General features: G+C 47.2%; 1 protein-coding gene across 3 annotated transcripts in view; it reads left to right on the forward strand.

The window, feature by feature from the left end:
* Positions 1 to 2,569: 2,569 nt before the first annotated feature.
* Usp46 (ubiquitin specific peptidase 46) overlaps positions 2,570 to 26,221 on the forward strand; it is a 69,245-nt gene continuing 45,593 nt past the window's right edge. Inside the window, exon 1 of one of the 3 annotated variants that reach the window (XR_010057350.1) lies at positions 2,570 to 2,757. Coding sequence is in view for 2 of the 3 variants with exons in the window: in NM_001191596.1 (NP_001178525.1) it covers positions 2,722 to 2,757 (36 nt within the window). In the remaining variant the exon portion in view is untranslated. Of the gene's footprint in view, positions 2,758 to 5,086; positions 5,267 to 26,221 lie in introns of those variants that run through there. The other 2 variants (NM_001191596.1, XM_006250889.5) reach the window with 2 other exon arrangements.

Raw genomic sequence — 26,221 nt, forward strand, 5'->3', positions numbered from 1 at the left:
CTGTCTGTCCACACTGCCTACTTAGTTTTAGGTATTTAGAGGGCATGCAAGGAATCCTTTTTCTTGTTGGCACAACACCCAGAGTCAGGTGCTGGTTGTTTTTTTGCTGTGCCAGTGGTGTTTGTGTGTGTAAACATGTGTATGTTCATGTGTGAGTACATTGTGTGTGTCAAAGCCTGAGGTTGATGTTAGATGTCTCCCTCTCTGCCTTAATTTTTGTCTAAAGATTTATTTTATTTTTAATTGTGTGGATGTGTAAGGGTGTGTGTGTGTGCATGCATGTGTGTGGGTGGGTATGTGCATATGATGCAAGTGTCATGGATCCCTTGGAGCTAAAGTTATAGGTGTTTGTGAGCCACCCCACGTGGGTGATAGGAATTGAAGTCAGGTCCTCTGGAAGTATGCAGTCTTTTTTTTTTTTTTTTTTTTTTTTTTTTAATTTATATAAGTACACTGTAGCTGTCTTCAGACACACCAGAAGAGGGCATTGGATCCCATTACAGATGGTTGTGAGCCACCATGTGGTTTCTGGGAACTGAACTCAGGACCTCTGGAAGAGCAGTCAGTGCTCCTAACCGCTGAGCCATCTCTCCAGCCCACAGTACGTACTCTTAACCATCCAGCCATCTCTCTATCCCTTCCACTTTTCTTGTTTGAGACAGAGAGGGTCTGTGCCTGAATCTGTAACTTGTGATTTGGCTAGTCTGGCTGGCCAGCCAGCACAAGCCCCAGGGATTCTGTCTGCCTCTCTAGCAGCGGGATAGTTACACACAGTGACCATGTTTCATTACTTGTGGGTGTGAACTCTGGGGGAAGGATTGAACTTCGGAACCCATGCTTGTGCTGTAAGCACTTTATTGACTGGCACATCTCCCCAGCTCTCACTTGTGTTTTAACTCCTGTAGGCCTTGTATCAGTGTATTCATATTGGAAGAAATCATGGAGTTCATCATCAGAAAACATGGAAATTTTTTTTTTCGGAGCTGGGGATCGAACCCAGGGCCTTGTGCTTGCTAGGCAAGCGCTCTACTGCTGAGCTAAATCCCCAACCCCGAAAACATGGAAATTTAAAACTTTAACCACTCATAAAGCTCAGGCCTTCAGCTTGTGACATTCCGTAATCTTTATAAGCTTTTCTGGACCTTACTGTTCTGGCCAGTCATGGTTTGGGTGTTTTATCAATGGTTCCCCTCCCCCAAAGGTACCCAACCTAAGTTTAGCCTTTATCTGTACTATGTGGGTAACACAGAGCTGAGTTGGACACCTGCTCTCTCTGTAAGCCTTGTGGAGCTAACTGTCTGTTAACTAATAGATTGTGTAGAAGCTGAAAGAACTATAACTGGCAGCAGTAAAAAAAATGAAAATAAAATTTTGGTAGAATGACTCATCGTGAGCAGACATATTAATCCTTCTACACACTGAAAAATACAGTATCCACGTGACTCCCCCCTTCAGTCAGTAGTGTTCGTCTTCTATTTCCACCCCAGGTCCTAGAAGAATTACCAATGGATGGCTCTCACATGTTATGTATAAAACTCTGCGCCCTCCTCCCCACCACCAGTATGTTACTCTTGGCTACATAAAGATGTCTTCAATTATATTAATTTCTCTCCTAATTTAATTTCCCACAAAATACATTGGTTCAGGAATTTATCACGTTTCACATGCACAGCTTCCCTGCAAAAACCATGGGACGGCAGACGCACAGTTATTCCCCATGTTTGAAATGGACCTTTTCAATTCTCATGAATGTATCCTTCAAGCGGTGTACAATGTGCACCCTGAGCCTGCAGTTTTGGCCTCTGTGGGAATGTGTGAAAACTCAAACAGCACCCAATCTCACAAAACTGAGATCAGGAGCTCCCTGGATGGAGGATACAAAAGTTTTGTTTTGGTATTTCCTGGACAGCCTCTAGCACCGCCCAGAACCTGGCCATTTCCTCTGTACCTTCTAATGTCACAAATCTCCCGAGTGGGGCTTTCCTAGACCCGGAATACTTTCCTTTCTGGGAACCCTTTCCCAAGCAGCTGGGTTACTGCTGGTCAGGGCTCTCTGGCCACGCCCATGTCCTGGTCTCATTTTACTTTTTGGGTTCCGGTGGATGCCATCTGGCTAGAACCCTGGAGAGAAACTTTAAAGTTGGACTAGGGTTACCCTTACTCCCTTACACCCGTACTCATCAGCTCCCCTAGCTAATCTCTAAAAGCCCTGACTGGTTGGAGACCACCAGGAACAGGCAGAGGGAAATCGGGAAACGAGCATGCCTGTGTCCCCCTGGTGTAGGTCCCCAGCCTACGATCGGCCAGGGTCCAGTGTCCTGGGTCCAGTGTGAAGGCCGCGGTGCTGGGTTCGTTGGGGACTGACCTAGCGATGCAGCTGGCACGGAGCGGTACCCCAGGGCAGGGGAGCAAGAACAGCTTTCAGCCGGGTTGGGCGACCGAGTCCTGGCGGACACGGGAACGTAGGAGCGGCCCGGTTCGGCGCCTCCCGGCTCTGGGCTCCTCCTCCCGCCGGCCGCGGCCCCGGCTGCGTCGCTCCGCCACTCCCCGCCCCGCGCCGCCGCCCCGCCCTCGCCGCCGCCCGGCCTCGCTCGCCCAACCCCACTGCAAGCCGGCCCCAGGCCGCCTCGCCGCCACCCGGCCTCGCTGCGCGCCACCATGGACAGTCCCGTTTTCCCCTGGTAAAGATGGCGGTGCGCGATCGCTGCAACCTTTAGACTAATGACTGTCCGAAACATCGCCTCCATCTGTAATATGGTGAGTGGCCGCCGAGCCTCCGGGGGTCGCGCCCGCAGCGAGCCAGGCAAAGAAAGGGAACCCCGGGCTGGAGCTGCTCGCGCGCCGCGGTCGTGGGGGCCGCGCGGTCAGAAGTTCCCGGCTCTGAGGCTGGGCCAGCTGACCGCAGTCCCCCGCCTCTGTCCCAGCCGGGGACCCTGAAGGGATCCCAGGGATCCCCAGGGCAGCCCCATGCCCCCGCCCTCGAGTTGTGGTGCGGGCGGTGGGTGGGGGTGGAGGGTGCGAGGTGCCGCACACCGCTGTCCCGAGGGAGGACCATGAGGGTGCAAGCCTGGAGTGGGAGGAAGTAGATCCTCCTGGTGCAGTAAATAAACCCTTCCTGGACTCACGGACTGTCCTCTGCTCCTTTTTGGAGTTCAGCCTCGATTGTATTTAAGATTCACTTTGCAATAGCAGTGTTCTTACCAGGAGAAATCGGATAGACATAAAAAAATCCAAGTGAAGAATCTGGCTAGAGAAGCGAACTAAAACCTGGAAAGCACAGCAATTTGTTCTGGAGGCCTCAGTTTCCCCACCTGCATGCAGGAGATTGTAAGGCGGCAGTTAACGTTTGCAGGCCCTAGGAGTGAGGTGACTGTGGGTGTGAGGAAGTCTGCAGGGGTCATCCTGCCCCGCCTCCTCTCCATTTAGCTTGGGCACTGCCTCGCCTGTCTGAGGGGGGCGGGTGGGGGGGCGGGGAGTGTTACCCAGCGGTCACTTTAATTTGGAGTCCCCCCCCCCCCCAACTACCTTCCCGTTCTGTTTAGTTTCCTAGGGACCAGTTCCAACCTTTGGGTCCCCTGAGCGTACTCAGCTGGCACCCCCACTTGTGAGAGCCTCAGGGAGGTCAGTTTGGGGTCAGCATTACCTTTGGTGTGGGGCTTGAGGGTGTGTGCTCTGCCTGTACTCTCTGGATCCTCCTCTCCCTCCCGCTTCGAGCCCCTCCAAACTGGAACACTGCTGGCTGTTGGGTTTTGTTTGTTTGTTTTTGCCATTTTGGAGAACACCCTGCCACCAAGTTAGATAGTCATCCTAGCATACAAAGGGAATCTGAGGAGGTCTGATTAAGTAGGCCTTAGGTAAGGTGATCTGGCTGCCCTTCCCCCATCACACAGCTCTTTAAATCTTCTGTCCCACATTCTGTTGCAAGATCAACACATGGCACAGAGCATGAAGGAGCCATGTGTTAGCTCAGGTGGAGTTGAGACCTGCTGGGGCTGGCTCCAGCTTTCTGCGCTGGTCGCCAAGAGTGATGGTAACTGCCGGCTTGGTACAGGTCTCCTTAGATGACGGGGCCTGTCACCTTGCCATCTCCCCTTTCTGCTTGAAGACACAGGTTTCCTGCTTCTTCCTGTCCGGTGACATTAACGTGGCTGGATGCCCTGAGAAGACAGTGCATTTCTTCTCCGTGTCTCCGCCGTAACCAAGCTCATGTGGAGAACTAGGATACCACAGTAGTTTCAATGCTGTATCTCCTGCCTGTGGGGGTGGCCGCAGGCCTACAGCCTCCCGGGGGCTCAGTGCCTGCTCCTGGTTCTGCTCTTGTCCGGTTTGCTTTCAATGACACCTCTCAGTATTGAAGCCGAGTGGAAACCGGAGAGCAAGCCTGTCCCAAGAGGAAGTCTGCCTCCGGCTTGTTCTTGTCCTTACTGTGGCTAGGACTTCTTGGCACACCTGGACAGAATGTCACAACCTGTTTTCAGTGACACTCAGCCAGGGAGACAGGCTTCTGGGAGGACAGGAGAGGAATGGGCCAATATTGTGTCAGTAGAATAAACACTTCTGGTGACCAAGTTAATTCTCACCCACCCCACCCACCCACCCCATGTCCAATTGTGAAGTAAACCTAATATGTTTCTGTGTAGACACTGTCTTGGGCAAATGGAGAAATGTTTGCATTCTAATGTGAGACTCTAGGTTCGCTCCTGTTTTTGTACTTATTTGTGGGGCTCCTTAGCCCAGGTAGACCTCCAGCATGACATCGCCTGTAAGCACTAGATGACAGACAGAGGTGTTCTGCTCCATCCAGCTTTCAAGTCCCACCTCCAACACCGCTGCCTCGTGCCCTTGAGCACTTTGATAGTCTTTGCCTCAGCTTTCATTTGTAAAAATGGGCCCATAATGGCTGCAACCCAGGGGGGAGTTCCTGGGGTTCTGGGCCCGGTACGTGATAACTTCTCAGTGAGTGGCAGCGGCTGTGGTCAGTACCTTCTTTCTCTTACCTTCCAGTCTGTTTTAGGGGCTGTGAGAATTTGTCTTCTTCTCCTACTTGAGTATAAACAACCCATTGGGTCACTTAGGCAGAGCAAGCTGAATGACTCTGTGGAGGAGCTGGGGTGGGAACTGGAAATCCCGCCCCTTATAAAAGCCGCTCAGGTCACTTCTGCCCCTCCCATTGGCATTTCCCAGAGGAGCAGGCTGGTGCTCAGGAGACTGCTGTCTGTCTGTGCACAGCGGGATAAAGCCTTACTTGAGCATGAACTGTTTCCAGGTAGGTGTCTTCCGAGTCTCTCTGTCACTGGGTTTCTCGCTGAGCCTCTTTCTTGAGCTTTACAACTTTCTCCCTTTGCCCCAGCTGGTATGAGGAGCGGGGAGTACAGGCTGGGACCGCTTGTTTGCTTGTCGTTTGCTTATATTTATTTACTTGACACTGGGTGGCTCACAACCCGGCTTCATGTACTCTCCCACCGAGCAATATACCCAGGCTGCCTTTAGAAAAGTAGATATTTGGTCTATTTTAAACATCTTCTGGTGTATGTTCCGAAAGAGTGTTTAAAGGTATTCTCTTCTTGGGGAACACAAACCAAGATAGACCAAGATCTAGCCCTGAGAGACTGTCTCTTTTCCTCTATTGAAGGAGCTCCCAGGAGAGCTTAAATAATCCTGGAAGCAAGTCGTTCCTTCAGTAAGGTCTAAACACCCCCTTCCTTCTTCTTACCCCCCCCCCTCCACACACACACTGAGGTGCTTTGAAAGTTTAGACCTGGTTCACATTTAGTTCTTGTAAATGCCCTCCCTTAGCAATGCCCTATCAGCTCCCTTGGGGTGAGTCGATCTGACCACATGGCCGTGTGTGGTTGGAGATGGAAAAGCTCGTTTGGCTGGTGTGTTGTAATTTTTGAAAATGCCTCAGCTGCTACCAGGCCCAAGGAGATGTCCCCTGCTGATAATCCTCGGTTGTTTAGAGCCATGTATTCTGCTCACTCTCTGTGTTTCACCATCCTACAAATGGAAGGTATCACTTGTGCTTATGTGCTGTTTTGTTCCCTGTTTGAATTGAGGAATTTTCAAAAAGTGAAAAAAAAAAAAAAAAAGGAGCAAGTGTGACTTGTGCTGGTGTGAACTTGCCTAAGTCATTCTCTTCTTCATTTCATTTGTTAATAGTGCTGTTAAGATGTATTTGGGGGTGGGGGATGCTTGTATGAAGTAGTAGGTTTTGTGAGGGGCGGTGGAACATGTAATTTAGGGGTAGAATGCTTTGCTTAGCCGGTGGGAGGCTTGAGTCTCCAGCAGTGTGTGTGTGTGTGTGTGTGTGTGTGTGTGTGTGTGTGTGTGTGATATTGTACTGATGAATGACACACAGTGTTAGTGCTGGCACATACATACTATTTGCAGGTGTTTAATGGATGAGGATATAAGTCCGCACCCCTAGGAGCTCGGTCCTTAGCTGGTGGCCTCACGTTGGAAAAGACGAAACAGTTCCAATACAGTGTGATAACCGCAGAGACGGGTGTGAACCGGATCTTAGACGCAGGGAAGTGGTTGCCCCGATGAGTACTCTCAGACTCGTCCTGTAAGAGCCGCACACTTTCTGTGTGGGGTTCCTACTTTTCATGAGCACGTGATCGTAGTCAACACTAGTCGGAACTGGCCCTGTGGGACTGGGTTCATTCCATCCCGTGTTAACCTGCACCTAGCCAGTATGGTATTGGTAGCCTTTGGAAAACTATACATCTGGGACCTTAATTTTTCTCATCCTGCGCAATACAGTTTTGGTCCTTAGATGTTTCTTAGTGGATAGTATTTCTTAAAGTCTCTCCTCTCTTAACTGGCTCTGTCACTTCGGTTCCTAACTCCCTGTGTCAAACCTTGTTGAACTTAGCAGATATTGGTGGTTTAACAGGGATCACCCTAGGATGTTTTCCCAGGCCCATTTGTGTGCCAGATTTGAACCCTTTTGTGGGTGGAGTTGCCTCCAAATGAGGATAAACAATAAACATTGGTGGCCAAACTGGCGACTTGATCTTATGTGCATAATCTGTGTGTCTGTACACTGTGGGTGCCTGATGCTCACAAGAAGGTGTTGGATCCTGGAACCAGAGGTACCCGCAGTTGTGAGCTGCTCTGGGTGCTGGGAACTGAACCCAGGTCCTCTCTAAGAACAGCTACTGAGCAGTCCTCTCAGTCCCCAAACTGAGAATTTTTATAAGGATCATTTAATCTTAATACATCAACGTCCCTAAAGAAAGTGGTTTGAGGATGATCAGAACTCTGTTTTAATGAAAATAAAGAGGCCAGTCTCTCAATGCGCCTGAAGAGATAACTTATTTTCATGACTCATGCTTTCTGTTTGCGAAGATAACTGGCCGCTGGATGTGGAATTTACTGTATCAGTGAGAAAAGGTTACAGTTATGAATGAGGGTCCATTCTGATAGTTGTTAGGTGTTTAATAAATGCAGCCTGAGGTGAAGTGGGTTAATGTTTAAGGAGAAAAGAAGAATTCTGCTCTCCTGACCTTTCAGGTCTAATATGTTGTAGTTCATTTTAGGTCAGAACCTGACAATTAAGTCTGCAGAATTTTCTGTTTTCCTTGCACTCCTGGGAGAAGACAAATTTGAACACCAATATTTGGCTAGAATTGTTAGACCTTTTCTGAGTAAGAAGCCTGGTGTTCTACTTAACCACACACTTATTCATCTTCACTAGTGTGAGGGTTAATGTGTTTGGGTTAAGCCGAGAGGAATTTTGAACTTTCATTGCCTTTACAGTTAAGAGCACTTTCTCTGGTTAGATGTGGGTCTCTTGCCCGCTAGTATCTGAGCCTGGTCTTTGCAATTAGTTGAGGTTTTCTGATGCCATTAAGCTCAATGGTATCAACAGAAAGATACCTCTTTCTGGTCTGAGCTCTGCTCTCCCCATGAAGCTAGTCCAAAGCAAGCTGACCGGAGGAGCTGTGAACAGTGGTATCTTTTAATCTGGCTAATTTGTATGGTCTAAATACTTTCTTGCAAGTTGTTAACAGTTAAGTGCCATTTGTCGTGATATCAATGCTTGCTTAGGGGTTTGCAAGGCCTTGATAGCCTTTGCAGAGAAAATGCCCCCAAATAAACCAGCACAGACTTATCATTTGCTCTCGATGGTTCTATGGGCTATATGCACTGTTGCTGTCCTGGGATTACGGGTTAACTAATGGACATTATAAATCCCATGTTTGCCATGGTGGTGGGTGTGATTATTCGCTATGCATTCCTTATACAGATCAAGGGCTGGGGACCTGTTGGTTCCTGATGCTTGTCTTGCAGTCCATTGGTCCAGCACCCCTCAAGCCACCCTGCTCCCTTTCAGAATTCGCAGAGTAAATAAACTCAGTCCTGGGATTCCTTCTTAGGGCGGAGGTGAACTTTAGACATCCAGAAAGGTATGTGAAATAATAGCGCAAATAGCCAGCACTCCCCACCCAGGGAAGAAACGAGCTATGCCGAACCCAGTTAAAACCTTATGAGCATCTCCAGGTCACTGCTCCTCTCCCCAGACACAGTGGCCATTATCCCAAATTTGACAATTTATCCTGTGTTTCAGACTTTTACCAGATATGTGTGCACCGACAAACCAGATACAGTACTGATACGTGTGTTTTAAACGAACCCTGTAAATCCGAGCTTATTCCAGTTCTCTAATATTAATTAAATAATTCTGAGTTTTATTCACCAAGATACTACTAATTCTCGTTTATCTGCTGTATCATAGTCCTTCAGATGAATGTGCAGCCATATATTTAGTTTATTAATAGTTGCAGGGCTTACTTTTTTGATCAGTGTACTTCAATGTTATAAACAGCCTTAGACTCTTCTTCCTGTGGAAATGTTTGTAGTCTCTCCGTGGTAACCGTCTAGAAGGGGATAGCTGGGTCAAAGGAAACGGACATCTTCCGCTGTAATACATTGCCAGGTTGCTCTCTGAAGCAGTTGCACCAATCCGAGTTCTAGCCAGTGGTGGTTGGGGGAGGGGGCCTAGTGGCTCCGTATGCTTGCTGACACTCGATATTGTTAGATATGGCATTTTGCCAATCTTGATGGGTGTGAAATTGCATCTCTGTGGTTTAAACTTGCACTTTATTCTCCACTAGTGAGGCTGAACAGCTCATGTGTGTACCGCCATGCAACGTTTCTAATTCATGATCAGGGTTGGCGTTGTCTGAACACAGGGCATGGGATAGTGAAGAGGAAGATCAGGGAGACCAAAGCAAAAGTCAGGGAAAGTGGGGGTGGGGGTGGTGGGACCGTGGCAGCTCGGTGGTAGTGGACACCAGTGGAGATGTCCTGAGCCCCATTCGGATGCGAGTCCATGTTTCTTTTGAATGAGATTGGCCTTGGTAAAAATCATGTCAGGCCTCTTCTGGCGCGCACAGCTGTAGGGCCGGACTTGAGTTTTCCTGTTGACCCAGTTGCTGTTTAAAGATCTTTTAGAAACTGGTCTTATTCTAAAAGCACATTTCTTTGTCCTTTGGGGTAGGTTTTGTGCACAGGAAGCCAGCGTTCATCAGGTCTGTCTTGAATGCTCGTGTCATTCGTGTTGAATGCAAGTGTCGTGTTCACTACCAGAAAACATTCCCTTCACCCCTACTCTGAAGCTCTGTGAAGCCCAATGAGCTTAGTCCCCTCACTGAGCACAATAGGTGCCAAAACAACCTATAATCCAGGGGTTCTTTGTGTACCAAAGAATGGAGTGCACTTGTGTGTTCTCTTATTAAGAGTTCAGACTCGGGAGAGATTTTGAGTAAGCAGATCTCAGGTGGGGCCCTGGAACCTGCATTTTAAAGTGCCTAATCCTTACTTCCACTCCACACACACTCCCAAGGACCATGATTTGAGAAATACCAGCTTCCTAGGTGATAGCCCCAAGCTCTTAAAAATATTGTTTAGAGGAATTACCTGCCATGTGAGAGGTTTTTAAAAATCAATGTAAAATTATTTAAGGCAGTGATTTAACCTCAAAAACCAGAGAGTGTTGCTGTTTTCCTGTAGCGTTTCTTGACATTAAACAATTAGGCTTTCTGTTTTCTTGTTCTTGTTTCTTAATTTTCTTCTTCTCTCACAGAGGTTTCTTGAGTACTGGTTATGTATCACTTGTGTAGCCTTTAAAAGAAACTTTAAGAAATGAAATCATAAAACATCAACAAAAGTAAGAAGAAATGTAACATATGTCATATATCTAGGTTTCTACTTTTCAGAGTTAATAGATAACAAAATGTAGCCATATTTAGTTGTTTTTTGTTTGTTTGCTTTTCAGACATAATGCTTAGAAACCAACTCTCAACACCCTTTCTCTTTGCTTCACCTCTCCTGCTAGGACAAACCATTTCTGGAGTTGATGTGGCTGGCATTCACCATGCATGCCTTTTCTTTGTGATTCCCTAGGCTGTGTCTGTCAATGTTTGTGTGCAAGACTGTCCAGCCTTTTGCAACTCTTTGGCTTTGCTCAACAATTAGTGCTGCACATAGGTTGACTCAGAAATCCAGTTTACTCGTCCATTGCTTAGTGACATTGCTCTTCGACTTGGCCATGGGTCCATTGTTGGTTCTTCAAGGGCAGGTTCAGTAGCTTCTAAAATACTCTGTGTTGAAAAGAGCGATGCAGTGGATGTGTCTGCTGTCTTCGTACCTGGGCCTTCATTTCTTCGTCCTACAGTCCTGCAGTAGATCGTCCTCTCTTAGGATGTGTCACCTGCAGCTTTACAAGGTGCTGTGCTTTGGATACAGGTCTCCTGTGTTTCTTGAGGGTTCATGTGTTGGAAGCTTGGTTCCCCAATAGGATGGTGGGGCCTTCAAGAGGGGGAACCTAAGAGGGAGATGTTAGGTCATTACAACATGCCCTAGGAAGGGGCTGATGTTGTATTTCTCGGATTCTGCTGAACAGTTACATGAGTTGTCGTAAGAGGGGTCTCGATGGAGCAAGCCCAGCCCTTCTCTGCGCTCTGTCTCATCCTGCCTCACAGCTTGATCACTTCTGGCCACATGTGCTCCTGTCATTGTGAGCCATGTACAGAGGCTTTCTCCAGAGCCCCTGCCATATGCCATTTGACGTTCAGCCTCTAACACTGTTAGCTTAGGGCCAGAGAGATGGCTCAGCGGGTGAAGGCGTTCACTGCCAAGCTTGATGGCTTGCGTTGGATCCCCGAGACCCATATGGTGGAAAGAGAAAACCAATTCCCACAAATTGCCCTCTGATTCCACAAGCTCCTGGTAGCACTTGGGCTCCCATACATGTGTATGTTCATGCATGTGAACACCCACAAAGTGGGTAGTAGAATATATAAAAATATGTTATACAATTATAGCATATGTACGATTTAACTTTAAAAGTATAAGCTAAATAAATCATCTTTCCTGCCTGACTTTCACTCATTCTTTCATTCTTTCTTTTTGGTTTTCAAGGCAGGGTTTCTGTTTGTTACCCTGGCTGTTCGGGAACTTGCCTTGCAGACCAGAATGGTCTCGAACCTAGAGACCCCTCCCCTGCCATGTCCTGTCCCCGTCCTTCCCCTCCCACCCCCCACACCCCTCACGATCTCCCAAGTGCTGGGATTAAAGGTGTGCACCACCGTGCCTGGCTCTCTTTTCTTCATGAGACTTGGCCTTTGGGGCATTCTGTTACAGTAGTGGAAAATGGAGTCAATACATGAAGTATTGTCAAAGTGATTCTGTTGGTAGGAATTTGATATTCAGCTGCAAAAGGGCCTTGTACTCAGAGTTTCTGACTGTATAAAGTATACAGTCTAGATTGGTCATGTATGTGTGTGTGTGTGTGTGTGTGTGTGTGTGTGTGTGTGTGTTGTTTTAAGTATCATGGTTAATTTTGATGAGCTACTGGGGTTGTTAAACCACCATATTTTACAAATCGAAAATGTTATTTTTTTAAGGTACTGTGTGTATATATGGAGAACACCACACCTTTCAGGTCTTTATTCTCTCCTGATGAGGGAACCTGGGATTGAACTCGTGTCATTAGGCTTGTCCAGCAAGCACTTTACCCATTGGGACATCTCAGTGGCCTTAAACCATGGTTTCGATAGCCCTCTAGGGCAGGAGCTAGGCTGTCAGCACAGTGGTTCCCCACCTGTTAGCGCAGTGCCTAGCATGTTTAGGTGATGGGTGTTTAACAAATAATTTTGATAAATAAATAAGGATATCTAACTTGGTAGAATGGGACAATTACATTGTAGCAGGTGTAGTGGGAGACACTTGTAATTCTAGTACTTGGGAGGTGGAGACTAGAAGACTGGGGGTTCCAAGTTCAAAGCCAGCTTACCTTAAAAAAATTTTTTTTGTTAAAAAAAAAATCAGTGTTCCTCTGAGTTTATAATTGTGAAAATGTTGATTCTGTCTGACAGGCAGGTCTGGAATGAGATTCTGCTGTGTGACAACCCCCTTTCTGGGGAAGTGGGTGCTTCTGGTGGGAGCACAGTCAGAGCGACAAGATCTTAGGAGGATGACTCTCCGCTGGGTAGTTATGGGGTCAGGCTTGATATCGGAATATCCTTGGTAAATCTCAGAGCCCGTTTCCTCATCCTTTCCACAAAAGCAAACAGCCAAGTGCCTCCCCGCTTTCTTGGGCATCGAAGGCATTCCCCTGCGGAAGCACTTGCAAGCTGTGCTGACCTGGGCAAGCTGCTTTTTCTAATTACCCCCTTCTGATAGTGACTTAGTGTTTGCCAAAAGCACAAACCTCTTTTGTTGTTGTTGTTGTTGTTGTTGTTGTTTGTTTGCTTGTTGGTTTTTTCGGGGGGTGGTGTGGGGGGTGGGGCCTTATGATAGGTTTTCTGTGTATAGCCCTGGCTGTCCTGAAACTCACTCTGTAGGCAAGGCTGGCCTTGAACGCAGAGATCTGTCTGTGGGGTTAAGCATCACCACACTCAGCTCAGCACAAAACTCTTAATTTCTCAAGGCCCAAGAAACTTCACTCTCCTTTGGATGTGCCACCTGTGGTTCGTGGGACACTTCATCTGGCTTTGGGAATAGTGACACTCGGGGTACAGAAGCCAACTCTATTCCTTGTTGAGATTCCTCGGGTGCAGCATCTGCCTGTCTCTAAGACACTATGTAGCAGCAGGTGTCCTGGTCAATGAGAACGCCATGTAACAGGCATTCTCCTGTGGATGGAGATGTGCTCCTGTGGGAATTTCCTGAGGCCTCACCCCTAGAGGAAGAGCTACAGGCAGTCATTGGTTGCTGAGACGGGAAGAGTTAGTCTTGGCCCCCTGATTATCCGATCCCTAGTTGTCAGCTCTAAGGCACATGTACTTAAAAGTAACATTAAATCAACTCATAGGTTGTATGTGCGTGTCTGTTTATATGTGCAACAACAGTTATCGAATAAGAGGCCATGAACTTGAGAGTGAGTGGAAGTGACATGTGAGGAGTTGGAGGGAAGAGGGAGGGATAGAAATGATATAAATCCAGCGCTCATGTATGAAGTTCTAAAATAAATAAATAAATAAATCCCTTGCCTTCATTCTAACTGTGGGTGCATCAGAGATGGAGGGGCCCTGTCTTGTTGCCTCTGTTGTCAGAGAAACAGCTAGAGAGATGCTCACAGCTCTCTCCTAATCAGCCTTGTACTATAACAGCAGACTGTAGTTTATTCTGCAAGCCAGACCTCTGAAAGTGAATGCCACGCTGGAGATGGCTGTACGGCGTTGGTCACTCCACTCTGCCTGGAGTTCGAGCTATTCACAGAGATGCCCAGAAAGTGAGTGCCATTTAAATGCCAGGCTCCAGGGCACTTTGGTAAGTAGAGGGGACTCTGGCTCATTGGTCAGGGAGAATGCATATTGTGTGGGGAAATGAGGGCAAATAGAAAATGTTAGTTCAGTGGCATTCAGAAACATTTGTGTGTATGTGTGTGTATTTATGTGTGTGTATGCATGTGTACATATGTATATGTGTACATGTCTGTGCATATATATGTGTGTGTATGTGTCTGGGTTCATGAATGTGTTTATGTCTGTGTGTGTCTGTGTCTGCATGTATGTGTTCATATGTATACATGTATGTCTGTGTGTACATGTCTATATGTATATGTGTGTGTATGTGTGTATGTGTGTGTATATGTGGGTTCACATCTGTGTGTATGTCTGTGTGTCTCTGTATGTCTGTGTGTGTGTGTCTGCGTGTATGTGTGTATGTGTGTGTGTGTCGGTCTGCGTGTATGTGTATGTGTGTATGTGTGTGTGTGTCTGCGTGTATGTGTGTGTGTGTCTGCGTGTATGTGTGTGTGTGTGTGTCTGTCTGTGTGTATGTGTATGTGTGTGTGTATGTGTGTATGTGTGTGTGTATGTGTGTGCGTGTGCGTGTGTGTATGTGTGTGTGTGCGTGTGTGTATGTGTGTGTGTGTGTGTATGTGTGTGTGTGTGTGTGTGTGTGTGTGTGTGTGTGCATGGGTATACACTGGAGGTGAGGTGCCTTCTATACTCATTCATCTTTCTCTAGAAAACACCAGTGGAGTAGATCTAATTGCTTAGGTCGGTGACTCTATTTAATTTTATCTTATATGAGTGGATGTTTTGGCTGCATGGATATCTGTGAATGACTTGTAGCCTGTGAAAGCCAAAACAGAGCCTCAGGTCCCCAGAGCTGGGGCTGTTGGAGTTGGTTCTGAGCTGCCATGTAGGTTCCGTGAACCAAACCTGAGTCCTGTTCAAGAGCAACCAGCGCTCGTGAGTGCTGAGCTGTCTCTCCAGCCCTGGTCAGTGTCTTCCTGCTGATTGTCACCCAAGCTTTTCTAATCATTTTCTTTAAATCTGTCCATCTCAGTTGAACCTCAGAGAGCTTCCTGAGGGCAGACAGCCCTGTGGCTGAGGTCTGAGAGCCCAGTGTCCCTACCTCTCACAGACTCCCTCCTCATCCAATATTGCCTGGGCGAGGAATGAACTTACCCCGGTCTACCGTGGGGCTCAGATGGAACCAATTATGCCTAGTGCTTCACGTGGCACCCATACATTTTGTGCCTCCTTTGTCCATAAGCAGAGGAGTCCAGGTTGCAGGTCTGGAGCCTGGAGTGACACACTGGAGATCCCAGGATCCAGTGGAGATCCCAGGATCCAGTCTCTTTCTAGTTCAGCAATGTCAGGCAGGTCTCCTTGACTATTCGGGCCTAAACTGAGAGCACCTTTGCTGCAGGAATGATGGTGCAAAGGCAAGCTTGTTGGAACCTAACGTTGGCTTTAGTAAGGGAAGGCAGCGAGCAGAAGGGGCTGAGGCATCAGACTGACCTGTCCTGGGGATGCCCAGGCTGACTGCATGTAGCCACGCCTTGGAATCTTCAGTTAGGATGCATTGTGCTTTCATCTCCTGATAATGGCTGCCCGTGGTCCACGGAGGTCTAGTCATCCAGAGTGCATGCCACCATCTCGGGTTATTTGGTGTGCACTGGTAGGTGTCGGTGACTGGGAAGATCCATGCAGTGCCGACCACAGTTCCTCTAAGTTTTTAAATCAAGCCCTCGAGTGTGTGATTTGCATCCATGTGGAGAAAATTTCAAAGTGTATAAAAGGAAAGTGTTCAAAAGTCCCAGTACCCTCCGGTTCCTGCCTTGATGGCTGTCAGTATTTATAGCTTCTGTGTTCTCCTGAGGCAGCTTGTGTACACAGTCAAGTATGTTTTTACTCCTAGTCTTAATCTTTATTTTATTTATTAAAACTTTTTATTTTGGGTTCATCTATTTTGTTTTATTTTCCTTTATGTATGTGTATGCTCTGCCCGTATATACATATGACCATGTGTGTGCCTGGCATCTTTATGAATGTGTGTGCTCTGCCTATATATACATATGTGCACCATGTGTGTGCCTGGCATCTTTATGTATGTGTGTGCTCTGCCTGTATATACATATGTGCACCATGTGTGTGTCTGGCATCTTTGGAGGTCAGAAAAGGGCATCAGATCCTCTGGAACTGGAGGGCAGGGCGGTTATGAACCACCATGTGAATGCTGGGAACTGAACCCAGGTCCTCTGCAAGAGCGATGGGTATGGTTAACGTCTAAGCCTTCACCTTCAGTCTCTTCCTTCTAGGTTTTAAAAACACAGTCTATTCAGTACACATGGGTTGTCCCACCTGCCCTTTTCATTTATACCCTGTACTCTGTAAAAAGCACCCTCATTATCTAGGCCTCCACTAACTAGCACTTTTTTTCTCTTCCACTTCCTCCTCCTCCTCTTCCTCTCCCTCCTCCTCCTTTTATTTTATTATTTAACTTATTATTTATTTTGGAGGCAGAGTTTCTCTGTGTAGTTCTGGCTGTCCTGGAATGCACAATGTAGACCAGGCTGACCTCCAACTCAGAGATCTACTCACTTCTGCCTTCTGAGTGCTGGGATCAGAGGTGTGTGTCACCATGCCTAGTGGCTAGCAGTTTTTTAATCTTTGTAGTTTACCAACAAAATGGTAGCCATGAGAGATTTTGCCAGCCTTCCACTAGCCACAGGTGCAGCTTGTTTTGCAGGGAGTTGGGCCCTAGCAGTTGTCACATAGAAACCTCTTACGCTTGGCCGGTTGGGGGCAAATGACGTCTTGGTGGTTTTCTTTTTCTTTTTTTTTCTTTTTTTAGCTTGCATCTCTTTTACAAGAAGTGTGCCGGAGGAGCTGTTCAGACATGTAAGACAACTCAATCTCATTTCAGTGGCTTGCTTTGGGCAATTATTTTCAAAGTCTACAGGAAAGAACGTGCTTTATTCTAATTTTCAATCTGTCTCAGAGCCATATCTTTTTTAGTAAAATACAATAAAAAAAAAAAAAAAGGATCACTAGCGAAATGAAATAAAAACCCAAAGATACGTAAAACAGAAGCCTCAGTTTTCTTTATGACTCAGCCTGACAGATACAAAATTGCTCTGGCCACTTGTAGATATGCGTTTGCGTCTCCTGAGCTGGGCTGGCGCTAAGGCTTTCAAGTGACATTAAAGTACCACTCACTCCTCCTTCCCTTTCTTCTCCACCACCATGATCCTTGGCATGAGGGGAGCCGACGCAGAGCCTTAGATTTCTTTTACAATCCACACATTGCTGGTTTTCTTTTGCCATATTTAATGTCTCTAATGGTACCACCTTGCTCTGGAAGTATGTGGTTCCTAGAGGTGGGAAGGCAGCTAATACTCAGCATAGTGACTCTCTCCTCCTGACGCTGGGAGGAGGGGAGAGCGGGACGACAGGCTGACATCGAGGGAAGATGATATGGCCGTGCGCTAAAGTTGTGTGGAGCCGCCTTCGAGGCGTGGCGAGGACCCCGTCCCTAATACCACCTCTTGGGAAAGAAATGAGATGAGAGCAGATGGGGAAAGTCGGAGCCAAAGGAGCCTCATCCTGTGGAGGGATCTCGGGGCTGTGGATCGCCAGTGCCGTTCTTGTTTCTGGTTCCCTGCAGTCAGTGGCTGGGTGGCTGTTTTGTCCTCCTCCTCCACTCTTGGCTGCAAAACAGACATGGACTCTGCCGTTTCCCCTATGCTCCTGAATTGAAGTTCACTTCTGCGTGAGGGCTTTGTAGAGCTGTTTTTGACTTTCATCAGCCAGGGCACCCAGCAAGTGTCCTTCACTGGGTATGGGCGCTCCGTGCCGCTGAGTAGCCAGCTGTCCTGGGAGTGGACGCTGGGCTTTCGCTGAACAGCGTTACATGAGACCATGCTAGGCTTCTGAGTAACCTCACCCCTTCCAGAGTCACATAACTGACAGGAACTCATGCTGTCATGCATCTGTCATGCTGTGCCTTCTTGTGCATGGCTGGCTTCCTGTTGAAGCCCAGAGAAGTGCTGAGAAATGGTTCTCTGACCCGGAGCTGGGGTTGAGGAGTTTGGCGGTCACTGAGCTCTGCCTCAGCTCAGACCTCATCTGGCTTCATCCCGCTCACCCTTCCTTCGCCTGTGAGGCGGGGACAGGGCATGCCCATTGGTGATTTATTGGCAGGGAGAGTCAGGTTCAGTGTTGCTCAGGGGTACGGGAGCTCTGTGGTGATGTTTGCTAGCTCATAACCAGGACGGCCATTCATAACTCTCAGGGATATGCCGGATATGCCCAGTCAGCAGCCAGAAAACACTCCTGGCTATCTGCCTGCTCCCTCCACTCACAGCTAAGGAGTTACTAAAAATGTGAACGAAGCACTCTCTGGCCTGACTCGCGGTCTGCGGCTGATTCTGGAGACAGATGTTTGGGTCCCTGGCTCTGCCCTTACTGGCTCAGTGAGCTTGGCAGTCCTCCCTCAACATCTCCCTGTGTAAGATAGAAGGACTTTGCTTTGGGTCTGTGGGTGAGATTACATGAGCACGCAGACGTGCATCTTGGAGACCTAAGTACATACGTACCATTTGCCAGCCTTCACCATTTCCCCAGGTTTGTTCAGTGGGCAGCTGTGTCAAGTTCTTTTCACAGAAGGTGCTGCTACGGTATAGCATACGGCTCAGACATAATCACTTCCTGAGGAGACTCTGGATCTGTAGCGCTGGTGGGTTTTTCTGTAGAGGATTAGATAGTAAACAGTTTAGATTTTGTGGGTCACATCTCTGCAAACAAGTCCATGATCCAATTGTTCTCTTGGAACGTAATTGCCATGAACACCCGACCGGTCACAGCTGTATTCCAGTTAAAGTTTATTAAAAAACATCTGGAAGCACAGAGCAGGTCTGAGGGCTGTAATTTGCACACATGCACCTAGTAGGGTGACGTGTCAACTAATAAGTTACTCTGTTACAAATCGGGATAAATGTCAAAAGGAAACATACAGGAAAGGTCTGTGGTCTCAGTTAGGGTCTTACTGCTGGGAAGAGTAAGTTGTCACGACCAAGGCAACCCTCTGGCTTACAGGTTCAAAGGTTCAGTCCATTGTCATTAAGGCAGGAACATGGCAGCATCCAGGCAGGCATGATGCAGGAGGAGCTGACAGTTCAACATCTTGTTCTGAAGGCCAATGGATTGAAAGCAGGCTGGCTACCAGGTATGAGGGTCTTAAAGCCCAAGCCCACAGTGACACACCTACTTCAACAAGGCCACACCTCCAAATAGTGCCATTCCCTGAGCCAAGCATATTCAAACCATGACAGTCTGTGAGGAGGAAGGTCAAGGAATAAGTGACGTTGAATCCACAGAGTGAGGTGGAGACAGCTGGAGAGGGAAAGACAGGGATGGGACCATGGCCTAGACAGTTCCCTGCCAGGGTCTCAGCCCCATCTGCTCTTGCATGGTTTGAAGGCACAGTAGATGCACTTCAGTTTGCATATGCCTTTGTTCTCTCTAAACCAACTCCAGGTTCCCCTGACCCCTTCTTCCCTCCTAGTGCCATCACAGAGAGGTGAGCTGTATAGACAGACTAAGACACTTGTGTTCTTCCTACCCCTGGTCACCACACCCTTGAGCTCTGTGTTCCCTTCTTTGTCACATTGCTTATAATAGCTAGGCAGGAATTTAGAAGTTGGAGTGGGTAGGACTGCATCTTATTCTATTATTTACTGTTCACTGATCCGCTCCTTAAAAATCAGTTCTCATTTTGCCTTTGAAAATTTAACATAATTTTATTACTTGGGTAAAGGCTCGGATACAAATGATGGAAAGCCTATTTTTCCTCTGATGTCCTGTTCCTGTCAGCTCCATGGGTTCGTTTCTTTGAAGCAGGTTGTGTGTCCTATAACAATTTTCTTTATTTCATTTTACCCAGGTGTATGGTTGTGTGCTAGCATGTACGTCTGCACCAGGTACGTGCCTGGTTCCTAAGGAAGCCAGAACAGGGAGTTGTATCCCCTGGGATTGGAGTCACAGACAGTTGTGAGCCTCCCTATGGCTGCAGGAAATCAAAGACTACTCCTCTTGAAAGAGCAGCCAGGGCTCTCAACCGCTAAGCCATCTCTCCATCCCTTGATGAACATTTTGTAGAAGAGGACTGGGATGTTTTCTAATTCAGAGGATGCCTCTGACATAGGGGTGCTCCTGTATCACACCGATGTCTACCCCAATGAATGATCTCTGACTCAGTGATAGGTCTGGTCTCAAAAAATATGGGGGAGAGTGACTGAGCTAGACACCCACCATTATCCTCTAACTTCCATAGGTTGGCACACACACACACACACACACACACACACACACACACGCACACACACACACGCACACACACACAGAGAGAGAGAGAGAGAGAGAGAGAGAGAGAGAGAGAGAGAGAGAGAAGAATGATTGTTGTAAGGATTGCAGTGGGTACACAGAAAACCCTCAAAGTAGTACCTACATGGTTAATGCTCCTTCCCACTTACTGCTGTCTTGATTACTAAGGCACCAGGTTCCTTATTCCTCCTGGGCCTTACTGGAGGCTCTGGACTCATTCTAAAATCGCCAGCTGCATCCTGTCACTGGTCTGTGGGATGATCTTTGTCACTGGAAGTCCAGGGAGACTGTCTTTTTGAATGTTTCATTTCTCTCCAGACATCTAATTGGTAGAGTAGCTCTTTGAACGTAGAACTAGGGTTTTACTGGCAACCTCCACTGCTCCTGTCATCTGTTTTAATTCACTCTCTATAACCAATGACTCCCTCTGTATGTATTTAGATATAATCTTGGGCCCTCCCTGGGTCCCCTTTCTACTTTGTACAAAATTGAAAGAGAGGCAGCATGTCCTAACGTATGTGAGCTGCCTCTCAGAGATCCAGGGCAAGGGCATTTGTTTCTCTGGCACTGGTCTTTACACCCGTGGTGTGGTCTAGCTCTCTTCCACAGATGCCTCCTGGCCTCTCTGGTTTTGGCTCACACATTACAGGAATGTTCTCAGCACTTCTTACAGACCTTGACCTTCTCATGATGTTGCGTGCTAATTATTTCTTTCTCTCTGGCAACCTCCCTCCCCTGGAGAAAGCCTAACTTGTTTTCCTTATAAATCGCTTTTAAAAATGATTTTAAAAAGACATTTCTTTCTGTGCCATCCTATGCACTCATGATTCATCTTCCAGGAGTTTTTGTTGTGTGTGTTGGAAGCACCCTCGGTAGTCTCCGGAGATGCTTTGAAAAGCTAACATTATGGTCTTCTTGGAACTGGTCCCAGCTCCGATTCTATTTTTAATAAGATTCTTTGTATTGTTTTTCAAAAGGTTCCCACTTTCTCTCACTGACTGAAGTAAGAATTTTGTTTCTTATGCTTTCGGATCCTGTGATTTTTCCCACAGGGATCGGCTCTTTGTTCAGCCTCTGGTCATGCAACATTCATATTTTCAGGGCCTCCGATTGCCTTTTGTGCCATTGTACTGGGCACTTGCAACAGGAGGCTAGGCTTTGTGTGGGTAATGAGCTTCACGATTGAAGCAATACTGATAACCTTCACGGTTGCGTCACTTCTCTGTTGTTCTGAAGAATAGGCAGGCTGGACATCCAGCACCAGGACCTCTGAGCTCCCAAGAGAGGTGAAGGGACAGAACTCAAAGACAGACAAACACTGGTAAGAAAAGGCAGGTGCCAGTGACGGAGGTAACCTTAGCTCTCTAGTGTAGAGGATTAGCTTACTAAACGTTTATTAAACATATTAAATGTAAGTTCCAAAATAATACATTTTCATAGTAAAAACTTCAGAGTTAAAAGGATAAAAAGAAAATCTCTTGGAGCTGGAGAGATGGTTCAGTGGTTAAGAGTAGGTGTTGCTCTTCCAGAGGACCCAGGTTCAGCTTTCAGCAGCCATATGGTGGTTTTCAGCCATCTGTAACTTCAGTTCTAGGGGATCTGACGTCCTCTTCTTTTTTTTTTTTTTTTTTTTTTTTCTGGAGCTGGGGACTGAACCCAGGGCCTTGCGCTTGCTAGGCAAGCGCTCTACCACTGAGCTAAATCCCCAACCCCTGACATCCTCTTCTAATCCCTGTGGTCAGCAGACACCAACAAGTGCACATACAAACATACAGGCAAAACACACATATACATAAAATGAATAAATCTTTAGAAAAAGGAAGGAAACCTCTCCGTGACCGGCTCACCCCTCAGCCCTACCCTCAGGCAATATCACTGGTATTTTCTTGACTGTTAGTCAGATGCAGTGGTCTGCATCTGTAACCCCAGCTGCTCTGGAGGCTGAGGCAGGAGGATGAATCTAGGAGTTGAGCTTCACTTAGGACAACACAGGGAGAGCCTGTCTCAAAGACAAAAACAAAAACCAAAAACCAAACGGATGAAAACCTTACAAACAAAACAAACCCTCAAGCCAAAAGGAACCCTCAAGAATTCTGGCAATTTTCTCTAAAATGCAGGTATTGAATACAAGGGCTCGACGGACTTCATTCACCCTGTCTTCAGAAGGAGAAGAGTGGGAGCACATAGCAGGCACAAACAGGGGCACGTGTTCTGTTGACTGAAGAAATGACATTTCCAGGGATGTCCTAGGTACACTGTCACTATACTGCAGTTCGCTCATCATTGGTCTTTTACACAGCAGTACCTGAAAAGAAACATATATATATGTGTGTGTGTGTGTGTGTGTGTGTGTGTGTGTGTGTGTGTGTGTGTGTATATATATATATATATATATATATATATATATATATATATTTTAGTTGGTAGGGCATTTGCCTGGCATGCAGGAGGTCATGAGTTCAATCCCCATATTACAAAATAAAAGCACTGACATGGTTTTTGTTTCATAGATTATCATAATTATTTAATCAGTTTGAGGTACTTCTAATTTCCTGTTGCTGCAAGGACCATCTGAGATACTGCCTGTTGATTGTCCCTTTAATATCTACTTTCTATTTCTAGGTACGAGAAACTTCTAACTGGCCTCACATGCTTATGTAATGGCTGCATTTGCCAGGCTCCCTTGCAGCTATGTGGCTCCATGACTTTCATTTTGGCCAGAGGGATTATAAGCAAAAATATCCTTTGTAGTTCTTAAGAGCCTCCTGGTAAGGGGAGCCACCCATTCATTTCCCCCCTTTGCTGTGACAGGGATTATTCAGTGGCAGGAGCTAGATTAGTCATCTGGCTCTTGCTCACAGCAAAGTGACAAGTTAGGAAGACTCTGTGGCCACAGCACTGTGGGTTGTTGCACCAGACCTGCACTGCACCATCTTGGACACTGATATGAAAGAGTCAAATGGATTTCCATTCTGTGAAGTCGCACATATGAGTTAGGTCTTCGTTACGCTCTGTATCCACCTGCATGAGTACGTCTATGTATGTCTAAGTAGATTTGCAGGATTGAGGGACATGGTTGTTTAAATTCTCTGTTGCTCCTGCCTAATTAACCTTTAAGGACCCACCGTCACTCTATCATGTTAGGTGCCTTTGTGTGTGCCACCATACCATGGATGCATTTACGTTTAATGGAGATAACCCCTTACTCTGTTGAAGAGATACAAAGATTCATGTTACCAAAAGAAAACGTTAGAAGGTAAAAGCAAGACTTTAGTTCCAAATGTCAATGTGTGTTACATTCTGTATCCATGGAAACCAATTCCCGTGTGTCTATGAAGGGAATGGGAGGATGGGGAAGTGATGGAGGATACCACTTATGCTTCCTTGAATAGCACACGGGGAGACTATACAGACCTGGGTCTACACTGTCACACACACAGTTGCATCACAGACATCCCTAACCATCCCTGCCTGTGCCCAGCCACCTGACCATTCATCCATCCTGCAGGTATTGTGGACCTACTATGTGCTCTTAACTGAGAATGTGGTATCAGGAAGGTTACAACGTCATATGTTCTTATGGATTAAATCAAATTATAATGATTATAATGATAATAATGATAATGACTGTCATATTTGGGGGAGACAATGAGTATGAAGAGATGTGGAATAGGTGTATCAGTTTCTTCTTTCCGGTATAAAAAAATTGCCCTAATGGCTAGAGAAATGGCTCAGTAGGCAGGAGTACCTGCTGGACAAGTGTGCAAGACCTCAGCTCTCATCCTAGCATCTTGGTAAGAACACAAGTGTGACAGTTTGTTATTCCAATGTTGAAGGGTGAGGCAGAAACAGGAGTATCACTAGGACTTACTAGCTGCCAGCCTCACTCTAGGTTCAGGGAGAGACTCTGCTTCAATGGAGCAATGTAGAGAGTGATAGACGATGACACCCAGTGTCCTCCTTTGGCTTCCACATGCATGCACAGAAGTATGTGTACCTGCACACACATGTGCAAATATCACACATACATGCATGCACACATACATGTGCACACACACAAATGCCACACACATGCATGCACATACACATGCACACATACACATGCACACACACACACACACACACACACACACACACCCTAAACTAGCAGCTCATAAAAAGCAGGGTGGCCAGATTGCTCACCCTAGAGTGCACCTGCTTCCTGGCTGTTGGGATTTCTGTAGGCTGCCTTTGTTTCTTGACTCACAGGCCCTTCCGCCTCCAGGGCCAGAACTGTAGTGGTCTGAGTGTCTCTGAGCTGTGTTTCCACCATCACCTATCTTCACTTATTTTGACCTCTGGGGACACAGAGCATCCTGCCAAGTCCCTTTTGCCATGCATGGTAACTTGATGGAGTCCAGGGATAGGACAACTGGGGAGGGATGTCATCCTGCCTGCCACAGGCCTGGTTTAACAGAGAGAGGCTGCTCTGTGAGAATCCCCAGAAGAGTTGGCCTTTCAATTAGTCTTCTGAGGCCCAGGCAGGGGAAAGGGACCAGGAAAGAGTGTGCTCTGGGGACTGAAAGGTGGCCATTGGTCTAGGCAGGGTGTACAGAGGATGAGTGACGAGATAGCTTAGTGACAGCCCTGAATGCCACCAGGGGGAATTCCAAAACAATTCTGTGTTTAAAAAGAACACTTTTTCCTGCCGCTGTTAGGGCTGGCTAAAGGGGACAGCACAGGCTATAGTAGGAGTTGTTGGTGAGTTGGATGGGAGAGCCTGCCTTCTTGTCTAGCTGCAGCTGAAAAAGAAGTGCATGGAGTGGAGAGATTGAAGGAGTTCGTCAGCAGTGCAGCAGGGATGTTGGGTGTGATGTGGAGGGTCCAGCCTGGAGAAAGCGGGACCATCTACTAAGGAGGGAAAGCACCAGAGGAGCGAGATGTCCCATTTAAGTAGATAACGTTAAGGGCCGGTGGGTAGGTGAGTGGGAAAGCCTGTACTAATGCACGTGGAGCTCCAAGGGGAGCCTGCAAGGTACAGAAAGTTAGAAACGGCTTGCGGCTCCTGACTGAAACCATGCAGAGGCTTCTGCTGCAACCCTGGAAAGAGGCCTAGGGGAGGCTTCAGGCCACCTCTGGGAAAAGCCAGCTGTCTACAAGTCTCCCTCTGGGGAGCCGGCTATATTTGTAGCTTCTCAGGGTGATGCGGGGGTGAGCTCCAGAAGGAGACTTTCTTTTTCCTTTTGGGTGTTGGGGTTGAGTCTAAGGACCTTGCAAATGCTGGGTGAGGTATGAAGGTGAGGAAGGACAGACAGTCCTTACAGACAGGAGCCATTCAACACAGTGCTAGTTTCCTAGGCTGCTGTGCCATTCACATTATCCGAGTGGCTTAAACAATCCACATTACGCTTGAATTACCCTAGATGCATAGAACACATGAAACTCAAGAAGGATGACCAAAATGCGAATGCTTCACGCCTTCTTTAAAAAGGGAACAAGAATACCCTTGGCAGGGAATAGGGAGGCAAAGTTTAGAACAGAGGCAGAAGGTACACCCATTCAGAGCCTGCCCCACATGTGGCCCATACATATACAGCCACCCAATTAGACAAGATGGATGAAGCAAAGAAGTGCAGGCCGACAGGAACCGAATGTAGATCTCTCCTGAGAGACACAGCCAGAGTACAGCAAATACATAGGCGAATGCCAGCAGCAAACCATTGAACTGAGAATGGGACCCCCGTTGAAGGAATCAGAGAAAGGATTGGAAGAGCTTGAAGGGGCTCGAGATCCCATATGAACAACAATGCCAACCAACCAGAGCTTCCAGGGACTAAGCCACTACCCAAAGACTATACATGGACTGACCCTGGACTCTGACCTCATAGGTAGCAATGAATAGCCTAGTAAGAGCATCAGTGGAAGGGGAAGCCCTTGGTCCTGCCAAGACTGAAACCCCAGTGAGCGTGATTTTTGGGGGGAGGGCGGTAATGGGGGGGGAGGATGGGGAGGGGAACACCCATATAGAAGGGGAGGGGCAGGGGTTAGGGAGATGTTGGCCCGGAAACTGGGAAGGGGAATAACAATTGAAATGTAAATAAGAAATACTC

The sequence above is a fragment of the Rattus norvegicus genome, chromosome 14 (assembly GCF_036323735.1).
Source record: "Rattus norvegicus strain BN/NHsdMcwi chromosome 14, GRCr8, whole genome shotgun sequence".
NCBI lineage: Eukaryota > Metazoa > Chordata > Mammalia > Rodentia > Muridae > Rattus > Rattus norvegicus.